Raw genomic sequence first — 13,457 nt, 5'->3', positions numbered from 1 at the left:
ATACTTTGTACAAAATACTATTGTATACTATAATGTATTTTGAAAGTATACTTTCCATGCATTGTTACAATAATCATTTCCAGCACACAGTTAAAATATACCTAAAATATATTTTTAATAAAGTGCAAATGAATACACTTTTAAAAAATAAACTGAATTTTCTAATATGTTTTTACATCTTATCTGCACACATGTATTTTGGATTTGTGTGTTTCAACACACTGGCTTTGCATCCTTCCCACTATGTTTCTTTGTGATAGACAGTATTAACATATTTGTGGAGTAATAGGCTGCCTTTTGTTTATAATCAAAGGTAGGCATTTCAGTGATGAATCAAAGTGGTTTGACATCTGTGTTTTCATCATCAGCACAATAGCAGAGTGATAATTACATTTAACCATCATTGTGGAACTGATCATCACACTCTTTCATCATCTGATAATGATATTATGAAAGCTTTTCCCATGCCTGTCACGTCTTACTTGTGACTTTTTAATACAACTTTTTTAGTTTGTATTTAATCCACCCAAATATGAAAATTCTGTCATCATTTACTCACCTCCATCTTGTTCCAAACCTGTATGACTTTCTTTCTTCTGTCGAATATAAAAGAAGATTATTTGAGAAATGTATCAGCGTTTTTTTCTCCCCATATACAGTGCAAGTCAATGTTTGGTTAAAAAATGTTTTCAGAAAATCTTCTTTTGTCTTTTGCATATTCAAGAAAGTTACACATATTTTGAACAACATGAGAGTGAGTAAATGATGACAGAACTTTAATTGTTAAATGAACTATCACTTTAAATTCTGCTTTCCTGTCATATTTGTATGCTTTTCTGGAATACTGCTTTTCTCTTACTCCCTATTTGCCAGTTCGGTCTCTCCCCCTCTATACAGTGTTCTCTGTTTTCACTCATCTCCTCACGCTCTCCTCAGCGTGATCATGTTTGTGGAACTCTGGTTCAATCCAGTCTCCTGTTTCCCCCCTTTTTCTCTCCTCTAAGGATCTGTTTTTCATTCCTACACTGTTGTCCCATCTGAGACATCCACTTTTGCTCCCCTGTGGTCTTCTGGTTTTTGCACGTATGTGAGATTTTTTTAGTCTGGAAATTAACAAATTACTCTGTCATGGAACAAGACATAGCTGTGATGTGGTGGGTATGCTGTATAGAGTACGCGTTTAGTCAATTTGTGTCAGCTTGTCTTTAAAACGCTAGAGCAAGGGAAAATAACTTTCTTTTCTCCTCTCTCTTCATACGTGTGGGGGAGGAACAACATGTTTCCCTATGCCATATTTCTTGGAATGACCAAATCCTTCTCTCAGAATTGCAGCTGTCAAGAGTTTCACATTTCTCACGTTTCTCGCATGCTATATTATTTTATGTTAACTAGCCTAACTGGATAAATGCAGCTTTTTCTTGCATATGTTACAATCTCACGTCACTGATGTATTATGATGTCACAGCATGGCGTGGTCCATCATTCAGCCGCAGAGCTCATGAATTATTCATATTCACGTCAGAGACTGTGCTAAAAATATCTCTGAGAACCTGCACTACCACACCGACCGTTACATCTTTATGGTGGGCACGACTGCTTGTGGACAGACAAGTCCTTTCCCCCCTAAATGCCATTTTCACAATAATCACAACAAAAATACTTCATTTGAAAATAAACATGTCTGAAAACACTGATTTCAGAATGTCAAGAGTTGTCGTGTTCTGGGCTAATGCTGGCCACTGTGCTTCCTGTGCACTGTAAAAAAAAAAATATCATATTTAGTTTAAGCAGGCAGAAAATTATAAAAAATATGGACAAACAAATAATGTTTCAGAAAGTTATTATGTGTTATTTAAAAAATCCTTTAAACACAGTCATGAATTGCTAACGGCTTGCTGGTTGCAGGAGGGGAGGGATATTATCATTCTAGAGACCATCTGTGCAGTGCAGAGTATGGCTAGCACAAGTGGTGCTCACTGCAGAGCCAAATGATGTCCAGCTCCCCCTCTCTGGATGTAATGTGTGGAACTTGACCTAGTTCAGCTCCACCTCTGTGAACCTGATGGCTGGAGCTTGACCTAATTAGGTTCAGGAATAGGATTATGGTAGGGCTGGACCTTCAAGCTCCACCCATACACAGAGGGGGAGCTGGATGTCAAGCTTCATCCATTGGCTCTGCAGCGAGTAAACCTATTTTTTACAGTCTATGGAGTAAACTCATGGTTAGCAGCATGGCCCCATCATCAGCCTCTGCTGGTGAAAGCTGTAACTACAACATCTGAGTTTAAACAGCATTTTCCCCAATTGAGCATGTAAACCTTAAATAACATTGTTTGCATGAAACGTTTTAATTGCAAATATTCGTAAAAAAAAAAAATGAAAAAAAGTGTGTTTTGTCATAATTCAGAAGCACATTGGGATAAACATGGCCTTAAAGCTAAAAAACATGACAAAAGGCAACACAACTTAAATTGTAATTCCATGGGGTCAGAATATCAGATAATGGCACATGCAGGGTGTACACATGCATCTTTTCACCAATAGATGGAGCCAGTAGACTAAATATAAACTCTATTGGAGTTGCTACGATACCTTTACATTTTGTGGGGATCACAACAGGGACATCAATTATTATAGCAACCATTTTAAATTCTGCCAATTATGTCACATACCCAGCAATTACTTACAGTCTGGCTCCAATAACTGTTGATGCTAAACGAATGCATAAATAACCTAACCTAACGCATGTATAGCTCTGGGGGAGCAAAACACTGCAACATTAGCAATTTCTTTGGATAACTATTTGTATGTATGTGTTTGAGTAAATTAAACATTTTTGTTTTATTCTATAAACTAGTGACAACACTTCTTCCAAATTTCAATAAAAACAGTCATTTAGAGCATTTATTTGCAGAAAATGACAACTGCTCAAAATAAAAAAGATGCCATGTTTTTAGACCTCAAATAATGCAAAGAAAACTAATTTATATTCATTTTTAAACAACACAATACTAATGTTTTAACTTCAGAAGAGTTAACAAATCAATATTTGGTGGGTTAACCCTGATTTCCAAATCACAGCTTTCATGCGTCTTGACATGTTCTCTACCAGTCTTTCACATTACTGTTGGGGGACTTTATGCCACTCCTGGCGCAAAAATCAAGCAGCTTTGCTTGGTTTGATGGCTTGTGACCTTCCATCTCATTTCACATTTCAGAGGTTTTCAATGGGGTTCAGGTTTAGAGTTTGGGTTTAGTCCTCCATCCACACACCTTTATTGGCCTGACTGTGTGGCATGGATCATTGTCCTGCAGGAAAAAACAATCCTTTGAGTTGGGGAAAAGAGCAGAAGTAAGCAAGTTTTCTAACAGGATAACCTTGTATGTGGCTTGAGTCACGCGTCCTTTACAAAGACATTTCTCTGCCTGATTCTAATCTTCTCTGATGAGTCCAGTTTTCTGCGTTTGCCCAACACCTGATCCTCTAATGGTTAGACTGAGACATGGAGAGGCCTACATCCCACAGTGTCTCATTCTCACTGTGAAATTTGGTGGAGGATTGGTGATGATCTGGGGGTTCTTCAGTAAGGAATCAGGCAGATCCATTTTGTGAGCCACGTCCTGGAAGAAAAATAGCTTTTTTTATTTTTATTTTATTTTTTTTATTCTGCTCTGACAATGTTCCCCAACTAGAAGGATTGGTTTTGCAAAATAGTTTCACTGGCAATTATGACAAACTGGATTTCTCAACAGTCAACAACTGGATATAACAAGTACCATTTATTAACCTGTAGAGGGCCCTATTCTGCAATTTTTAAGTTTTTTACATAAGACACTTTGCTTTGCCAAGTAGTTAATGAGGAAAAGGGCTTTTTGCAATTCTCCTGTTAAAATTAGATGACTCAAAACAAGCAAATAGATATCATTCTTGGGGTCTGTATATTTAAATATGGACCAACAAAACGCTTAACACTAATGTTATAAGTAATGAAGTGTTTGTCTCATCTTGACATATCCCCCTCTTGTTTGGATAAATGTCAAGAATGTGTCACCACCACATCACTTTTGCCAAACAGATGAAAGACACTAAGGACACTAATTACCAACCAGGGTGGATTTACGGTGCATGATAACTAGCAATATGTGTGTGTAGAGTATATCATGCTGGAATACAGGAAGAAGAAAAAAAAAAAAGAAGTATATAATGTACGTGTCCCTTTAAGCCCGAAGCCAAACACCACTATCCTCTTTTGCTCTCAGGCACAAAGTTCACAGTTAACTTTATAGACCACACTTAATACTCAGCATGTTGTTTCAGTCAAGAATCAGTAGCTGTCTGTGCTATAATCCCACAATTCTGCAAATCCGTGTCTGTTTTGTCCTGTAATATCAATGACAGCTGGGATTTTTCACACATGGTCGTTTGTATTAATTTAACAAGTTTTAGCCTGGCTCAAAATGCTCTCTTATACAGCAAGACTGTGTCCGGTCCACCTAAAACTGCGTTAAGCATTGAGTCTTTGTTTTGGTTACAGATAAAAATCACAAAAGAGAGGAGGAACGAACAAAAGAGACAGAGAGGGGGGTCAGATCCTTGATATTTCTCTCCCCTCAAGACCACCAAGAGAAAACAAGAGGAAGTAATAAAGTCTGGAGGCTCTGCTTACAAAACACTCGCATGATATGCAGACTCTTAATATAATGTTACTTCGATTTAAACCTGTTAACAGCTTTTCTGCTTGTCAAATGAATTGCATTGCTTTTGTATCCATTACATGCTTGTTTTGTCTACAGCTTCCATCATTTATTCTCATTAGCAGATGCTCTTGGTATCTGTCTGGTGTTAGGTGAGAGTTGTTCGTCCTAGAGCAGATGAGTGCCAGACATATGGATTTGATCAACAGGCCCCGTGCTAATGTTTTCTTTGGGCATGTTGACAGGCCGATAGACAAACGTCTCTCTCTCTCTCTCTCTCTCCCTCACACACACTTATTCCCTCACAAAGGCATTGGCTGACGGACAGTCTAGAGTGCTCCAATGACACACAACCAAACCCAAGCACTCCAGGACAAGCAGAGGGAAAAAAGGAAGAGAGAAGGGGAGAACAAGTAAGGAACAAGAAAGAGAACGGGACGAGAAGAAAAAGAGAGAGACACTCACGCCTCTGACTGCCCATTTTTTCCTCCGCCGCTGCTCTCTCCCTCTTCCTTCTCACTCCTTCTCTTAGTCTCACACCAGCACACACACACCCTCTCTCGTTCTCACCGAACTTTTTTTCACTGTCTCGCTCTTCTTAAATGATTTTGAGAGAGAGGGGAGACACATTTGGAGGTTGTCTGAAATTCAGGAGCTCCACAGATGCCTGAGACCCACGGAAAATTAGGAGACTTACTCTGCTTGGAAAAGATAGAGAAAACAAAAGAAGAGAAACAACAGGAGGACTGCAACAAACTTGCATCACTTAACCACTACTGGACACTGGTGTTTGTGGCGTTATCATGGTGACGCTAAAATTTACATTGACTTTAAGATTCACCTTACTGCTCCTGTTCTGGTTAGGCTGTACCAGTTGGCCAAGCCAGGCTCAGCAGCCATCCCTACAGGCTTTACGCCAAGCGGCCAAAACCCGGCAAAATCTCTCTGAGAGTGCAGAGAGCAAAGTAGAACGTCTCGGCCAGGTTTTCCGAAGGAACGTGCGTCTTCTTCGGGAGCGGGGAGGTTGTCTGGATCTGGTCTTCCTCGTGGACGAGTCGTCCAGCGTGGGAGCTTCCAACTTTGGGAGCGAGCTGCGATTTGTGCGGAAGCTGCTGTCAGATTTTCCGGTGGCGCCTGAGGCAACACGTGTAGCGCTGGTGACATTTAGCTCTAAGAGCCATGTGGTTACAAGAGTGGACTATGTGTCTGCACCCAAAGCCCACCAGCACAAATGCTCGCTCTTCAGCAAAGAGATCCCCTCCATCACCTACAGAGGAGGTGGCACATACACCAGGGGGGCTTTCCAGCGTGCAGCGGTAAGAGCAGTTGTGTAATCACATTGTTTGAGTCTATGGATGTGAGAAACTATTTAAGTACTAAATGAAACGCAATATATAAAAGGGGAAATAATGAAAGTAATTGGGGGGGGATATATGCTGAATATATTCCATATTCTTCCATTGCTCTTTAATGTTCTTCAACAAATGGATGATTATAGATAGCTATTGAATCTAAATCACTGGAGCACGTTTAGCAGAAAAAGAACTGCAAAGCCTAAATGATAAATGGACAACACAAAAGTCTTCATTCCTGATAACGTACCTCCAGATGTCATCTCTAAGTTAACACCACATGGTTTCCTGTGCACTCTAATCTGGGAAAGATAACCACAGTGAGCATCTATCTATGCAGGACTGTCTAGAACAGTAGGTCACACATTTTCATTCAGTTAAAAAAACTAAACAAACAAACAAACAATGAAAATGCCAGGTTGATTTGTCCCCTGTAAACTTTGGTGAAAGACAGATAAAGACAGGTTTAATGGTTTCAAGTTGGAACTATTTGAGAACTTCAGGATCCAACTGAAAGGAAAAGATAGTAGCAGTGGTGACTCATATCAAACAAATTATTTTTTTATTTTAACTCAGTCTCACTTAACAGCAATGCTATAAATTGCAGGAAAATGATTTATTGCCTCATCTTGCAGCCTACTGCGGCTTCTACTCCCTTTTTCCGTTACAAATGATTATGACGTCCGTGTTTTCAGACATTTTTCTTGTCCTGAATGACATTTGTGGTTTGAAAAATGGTTTCGCTAACCCAGATCTGCAAATGTATTAAGTTGTTATGGAAGCACAGCAGGAAAGTCCTTTTGTTCATATGCAATTAATTTGCATTGCTGTCAAATCCGTTCAGTCTAAATGGTGTGGAGGTCTGGAAGCTTTTACCAGACACATTTTCAATCTTTCAGAGGTGAGGTCAAAGACCTTATCCACAGTTCTACTGCCCAGCCGAAGAGCACAGAAAGGCCATCTCTCTCTGATCAGATTTGCCTTTAAGCAAGAACATCCTCAATTGCCAAGCCTCTAATTCATTTACTCTACTTGATTTGGAGAATGAAATGTTGGGTTTGCTCTTAATGCATTTTATTTTGCTATGGCTGATGATGGATAAAGGCTGCATTGTGTAGTTTAACAAACCCAACATGCTAATAAACAGCAGGGTGGGTAACCATTTAGCCTAATAAATTCAAAAATGTTATTGAGGAAGCAAACAGGATGAAACGTTAAAAAATGGAATTTTTAACATTTAACAATGTTTACCTTAACTATAAAATTTGCCAAAACACACTTTGAATGTTGGTTTGACAAAACATTTAGACAGATAGAGAAAGAGAGAGAGCGCAACAGTAGCTAGCTAGATAGAACCAACAATTCCACAATACAATATGGCAATCTTTCTGTCCTTATATAATTTCTCTTAGGTTCCCCTCACACTCCTGCTGCTTCTCCCTCTAACCTCAGTGCTTGTTTGCACTTAGTGGGCATTCTGGGTTGCCAGATCCCCAACTCCTTTCCATTTGCCAAACCAGAGCAGAACTAGCTCTCTATAAAACGTCTTTCTCTCTTTCTGCTGTCCTTTTGAATGGTAGCAACTGCTTTTAGTGCTTTCCAAATTCTTTGCCTGCTTTTCTGATCAGCCTCCATAGGGAGTCATAACATCGAAGTCCTTGACCAAATGGATTTGAAATTTCCTTCCCTTTCCCAGCATGGATTCTATTTAGAAGGGGAAGTCTATGGGAATTCTACAAGCACATTGTACATACATAGTAATTTTTCTCATTCTTTCTGACTATTCATGACAATTTATCTAGTAGTATGAAGGTGAGAAGGGGGGTGCTATTTTTATGTTATTGTTAGCATACGTCCATCCCATTTTATCACTACATGACTCTTCCTCCTTCAATCCCTCATCAGAAATTCCAGAGAATGTTTCTTTAAAGTGCCATTGACCCCTCTGACCTGGTTTTTGAAGCACATGGCAGCAGGAGTGTTACTGTCATCGAGTCTAGACAGATCAGCGTATCAAAATATCTCATATTGTGTCTGCAAAAACATCTGTCAGCAAGCCTCAGAATGTGTTGTGCAAAAACCAGGGACATAAAAGCAAAGAAACACGAAAGAGCTGGGACAGATGTCAAAGGACACAAATGTGATATTTGGTGTTGAAACAAATGACTGGAAATTCAATATGAATGCATTACAGGTACAATATTTTATCTCTATATTAATTTAAGGTGAATGTCTACTTGCATGGAGAAGATCAGTTTTTTCCCCTTTTTTTCCTCAGAGATACCAAGAAACTCGTAACAATAAGAGAGAGGGAGACGAGAGCCTCTTTTTGGCCTTCCTTGCACTAATGAAAGTCTGGCACTTCCTAAGGCTGTATTTGTGTTATTAATTAAGACTGATTAGGGGAGATCCTTATGAGAGACAGCCTGTACTCCACGAACCCTGATAAAACTGCCAGGAATTCCTTTAAACCAGCCTGAGAGCCACAGATTTGTCTGCAGACAACCAGATAAGAGCCATTCGGTCTTTAACTGTCTGAAGAGGCAACATGTTTTACAATGAATCAGTCCTAGTTAAGGGCTGAACGGCAACTCTGAGTTGTGTTGAAAGAACAGATTGCTTGTAATAGCTTTGCATTCTTTACAGTACCTTAAAGGGGATATATGTCGAATTTAGAAACCCTTGTTATTAGCAACACTGGTGGTGTTAAGTGAACTGGAGCAAGCAACTTGTGCTCCAAATTGTGCTCACGCTCGTGAACATGCAACATACTGAACATAATTCAATGCCCTGATATACTCACAGCAAAGTTCTTTTTAGTTTTTTTGCTTAGAAGTTGGAAATACCTTTGCAGCAATATACTGTTAAAGAACATCTAGATGCCAACCACGCTGCTGAGAATGACGTTTAGATGAATATGTTAATATGTGCTGCGCACGATCCTCTCGATAACAAAATAAACACACAACAAAAATGACAGCAGTGAGAAAGCAGCAGTTAAGAAAGCATCTGATCACAGTGATGTGGATATGTTTGCACCAGCTTTGTAATTCACCGGCATCATGGCAACAGAGGAGGAAGGCCAATTAAAATGACACAGTTATGATAGTTTGATTATAAAGTATAGTTGAGACTATAGACTATATATATCTGGCTATGTTGGACTATAGTTTGAATTAATCACTTTTCTTTCCATGTGTGGGGTTCATAATAACATTCCCTGTAATGTTAAAGTTCAGAGAGAGAGAGTACACCCCATATGTCTTCCATAGGTCCATAGGCACGTAAACGTCACATCCTTTTGATTTTCCCAGCAAAAATGTCCCTGTAGTGTTTGTTTTCCCTGAAATTTTCCTGTCTGTAATTTTAATTTAAAAACTGTTTCCTTTTGAGTTATTCTTGTTCTGCACTTCATTATATACGGCCACCCGTGACAGAACACCAAAACGAAAACAGTAGAAATTTTTTTTGCGCCGTTTTTTATTTTTTTCCCTTTCTCTCTCCGTCACCATGGACTTACCTACAGTTCTGTTGGTGTGCCTGGGGCAGAAGGACGGCTCCCTGGAGTCTCACACCAGGGAGTTTTGGGAATTGGCGTGCCAAACACACTATCCTGACCGCTCGCTTTGCATCTCCAGCCTCAGTGAGTGGTCCAGGTTACGCCTCCCAGGGAGCGGTCCTTGTGAGGACTTTGCCGCATTCATAGAGTGGGTGCTGGTGAACGAAGAGTAGGCCTTCACTATCGGCCATGCGGAGGATGACACCAGCCCCACTCTATACTCAGAACCCAGTCAGCCTTCACTCCGCTGGACTGAGTGGATGCCTGTGCCCACCACAGACACAGAGCCAGAGCCTACCGCAGACAACAAGCCAGAGGGCCCATCTGAGCCATTCCCTGCCTCAGAGCCTAAGCCCAAAGACATGTCTGAGGTAAGCGAGCCGGCAACAATGCCCACCCCCGAGGGAGTTCTGGTGGAATTCGAGGGCATGGAATGGAGCCCCGCACACACGCTGCTGCCACTGGCCTCTGTTGACTTTGCTCTAGACTTGGTAGAAATTATTCCCCTGAATATGCCTTCCCTGCTGGTTCCCCCCAGCCCTGTTTCTCCTGTTCTCCCTGCTGGTCCCACCCAGCTCAGAGTTTCCTATGCCCCTGCTGATTCCGACCAGCTTGAATTCTACAGAGATGCCACCGCTGGTTTCTGTCAGTCCCTCAGCTCATCTCTGCAGTGTTGCGGATCCGCCTCAGTTCTTTCAGTCCCCAGATCCACCTAGGTATGAGGATTCCCTGTCTCCGCCTCTAGTCACAGAGTCCCGGACTCCACCTTGGTCCTCTGACCCATCGCCTTCACCTTGCCTCCATGCTCCCTCATCTCCATTGTGGCCCGTCATCCCACCAGTTCTGCCATGCTCCCTCGTCCCCCATCTCCGCCTTGGTCAGGAATCACCCTGTTCCACCACGGGATTCCTGGCTTCCAGTTACACCTCTGCCCTTCATCCCTTCAGCTCCACCGGGTTCTGCCTTCCCTCCGGCTCCACCATTGTCCCGTCGCAACGGCACCACAGCGGTATTCTGGATCCCTGCCTCTGCCTTGGTCCCATGAGCAGTCAGCTCCACCTTGGCTTTCTAAACCTGCGGTGCCACCCTGGCTCAGTGTCTACTCGGCTCCGTCTGGGTCTTTACCGTGGCCAGCTTCATCGCAGGAGATTGCATCCCTGGTCCCTCATCCCAGGTCTCCACCATGGCTCATCCCTCCTGTGACTCCGCCATGGAACATCTCGCTGGCTGTGGTCTGAGTCCCGGACTGGCTACTCCTGCTCCTGGCTCCCCCCATTTTCCACTCCCCCATGGACTGTTTAGCCTGCCCCTGACTGTTTTTGTCCCTCTTCTGTTCCTCGTCCTCTTCAGGAACTTCCGCCCTCCCTCTTCGGTTGGACTTCCTGTTATTTGTTTCCTTTTGAGTCGTGTGCTTTATTATATATTACATTACATTATATACAGCCAAAATCTGTCGAATACAGGCTTATATAGACAACCTAGGAAGTCGGGGCGAAATCTCGTTTTAGGTTACGTTCCAAGCTGTTTACATATTGGCAATAAAAAAAGTGATGAATACATGAAAGTTCTCAAATATAGCCCCTTTAAGTCATAAATTCTATATGTTGTATATGTATATTGATTTTTGACCCCAATTATATCAGACACATGATAAACAAGTATTTAAGCAGAAAAAAAATCCTAAAAAAGGGATGGACCTACAAAGAGAGACAGCATGAGAAAAGAGAGAAAGAGTCTTATTGTCTGGGACACATATGTGATGGTAAAATGTAATGAATGCAACATGATGGCATGAGAAAACCTTCATCTGTTTTTCATCCATCAGTTGTCCAGCATTTTGGATTACTGCAGGGAAGCAGGAACACTTATAGCTGGGTAAAATCACATCTCGTGTTATTGTTTCTTTGTCCACAGAAGGCAAAAATAATCAAAAAAATGTATATCATCAACTAATAAAAAAAACAAAAACAAAACAACAACAACAAAAAACATCACTTATCACCATTTATATGGATGGACCACCTCTGGTTCTTGAGTTGTTCTCATCCAGGGGTCCGGGGCCCACAAATAACTTATGAGTGGGCCTTAAGATGACTTAGAATTATTTAAAATAAGACAAAACAAATATAAATCTAAATATTATTTATTAATGTAAACATATTTGGAATGACTGACTGGATATATCGTATATTTAGTCATTTGTTCGTTTAGTTTCATTTTCATGGACTTCATTTTGTTTTTCATTATTTCCTGTTGTCTTTGTTCACTTTTCCCACCCCTAAAGTTACCATGGCATTTCATTTGATCATCACACCTTTTAGTTTTTTAGTTCATTATCACTGCATACTTAAGTTCCTGTGTTTCCTTGGTTCATTGACGGCTTTTATTTGTGTGTTGAACACACTGTTACGTTGTGTTGGATATTCTTTTATTAAATACCATTGGATTGGAACCAGTGACTCATCTTTGTTTTTTGACTCTTTAAACTGTGACAATATATGAGGTAAAAAAAAAGTGTAATTTCTGGACATGGAAAAGTCATAACAAAGTATGCAAAGTTCTCAAATATTTTAATCGAGTAGAAAATGTAAAACATATTTTTTTAAATGTTTACCCTTAATATTTATCCAGTATATCACAAACAACTGGAAAAGTCATGGGACCTGTATATTTTTGTGAACAATGGGGAGCCTTTGAGTCAAAAAGGTCAAGAACTACTGCTATAGAGACCTGAAGATGTCCCAGCTCATTTGGTAACCAAACACTCTGTAGCTACTGGGACATTAAGACAGAACATAAATTATTTCACAGTAATACAACTTTTGTGACTATAATTGTCTTGCCTGCAGTTTTCACCTCACGGCAAACTTTTAGTCTGCCCTCAGATTATTCCCGCTATTAACCACAACTTTCAACTCTAGAAGTGCCCAATTCCACACCCTGAGATCCACACACACAAATGCACTTTGGAACATTTATACACTGCAAAATGTTTCAACACAGTGATTAGTGGTAACTGGACGCTGGAGGAAGTCAAATATAGAGCAGTGGGGGTGTTCTCAGTCTGACTGCACCACCAGGAACACCAGCACAGTCTACAGCACTGCCAAGAAATGCATTATGTTATTGAGTGAAAAAGAAAAGAAAATAATAGACTAAAGACAGAGTTGCTGTTTGTTTTAGCACTATTATTGGCCCCATGAGATATTTTCTGTCACAATGCAAGAGGTCACATTTCTGCTCTGAAGCATGTGAAGATAAAAGCATGCTTTTTTTCCACCAGCTGCATACATGCACCACCAAGGGAGCATAACATATGTGGAGGCCCACTTCATCAACCAGAATCACCTGCAACTCCCAGATGTTATTTTTGTTTAAGGAGACCACTGTGGCTTTGGGAGTCATAAATGTCAACAGGTGATGTCTGACAATGTTTCAAATTAAGAGTGTGGATCCAGGAATTTTGCTTTCACAACATACAACATAGGTTCATAGGGTAGGGCCAGTGGTACATTTGTTGGCACAGGCCTCTGATTGAAATGATATATATAACATTGATAATAATCATAAATGTTTCTTGAGCATCAAATCATCATATTAGAATGATTTCTCGAAGGATCATGTGACACTGAAGACTGGAGTAATGATGCGTAAAATTCAGCTTTGATTACAGGATTAAATTACACTTTACTATACTGTATATTCACATAGAAAACAGCCGTTTTAAATTGTAATAATATTTAACAATATGAAACTTTTCGTTTGTATTTTTAATCAATTAAATGCAGCCTTGGTGAGCAGAAGAGACTTCTTTTAAAAACATAAAAAAATCTTACCGATCTAAAACTTTT

At 40.4% G+C, this 13,457-nt stretch overlaps 1 protein-coding gene across 4 annotated transcripts in view; it reads left to right on the top strand.

Annotated features, from left to right (window-relative positions):
* Positions 1 to 4,679: 4,679 nt before the first annotated feature.
* Positions 4,680 to 13,457, top strand: part of svep1 (sushi, von Willebrand factor type A, EGF and pentraxin domain containing 1) — an 80,992-nt gene continuing 72,214 nt past the window's right edge. For all 4 annotated transcript variants that reach the window (XM_082148392.1, XM_082148391.1, XM_082148393.1 and 1 more), the window contains exon 1: positions 4,680 to 6,011. In XM_082148392.1, coding sequence (XP_082004518.1) covers positions 5,499 to 6,011 — 513 coding nt within the window. In that variant the 5' untranslated portion in view covers positions 4,680 to 5,498. The remainder of the gene's footprint in view (positions 6,012 to 13,457) is intronic.

Source organism: Leuciscus leuciscus (assembly GCF_965113295.1).
Source record: "Leuciscus leuciscus genome assembly, chromosome: 2".
In the NCBI taxonomy this organism is placed as follows: Eukaryota; Metazoa; Chordata; class Actinopteri; order Cypriniformes; family Leuciscidae; genus Leuciscus; species Leuciscus leuciscus.
The sequence above is the reverse complement of the archived record's forward strand: the minus strand, read 5'-3'. Positions and strand labels throughout refer to the sequence as shown.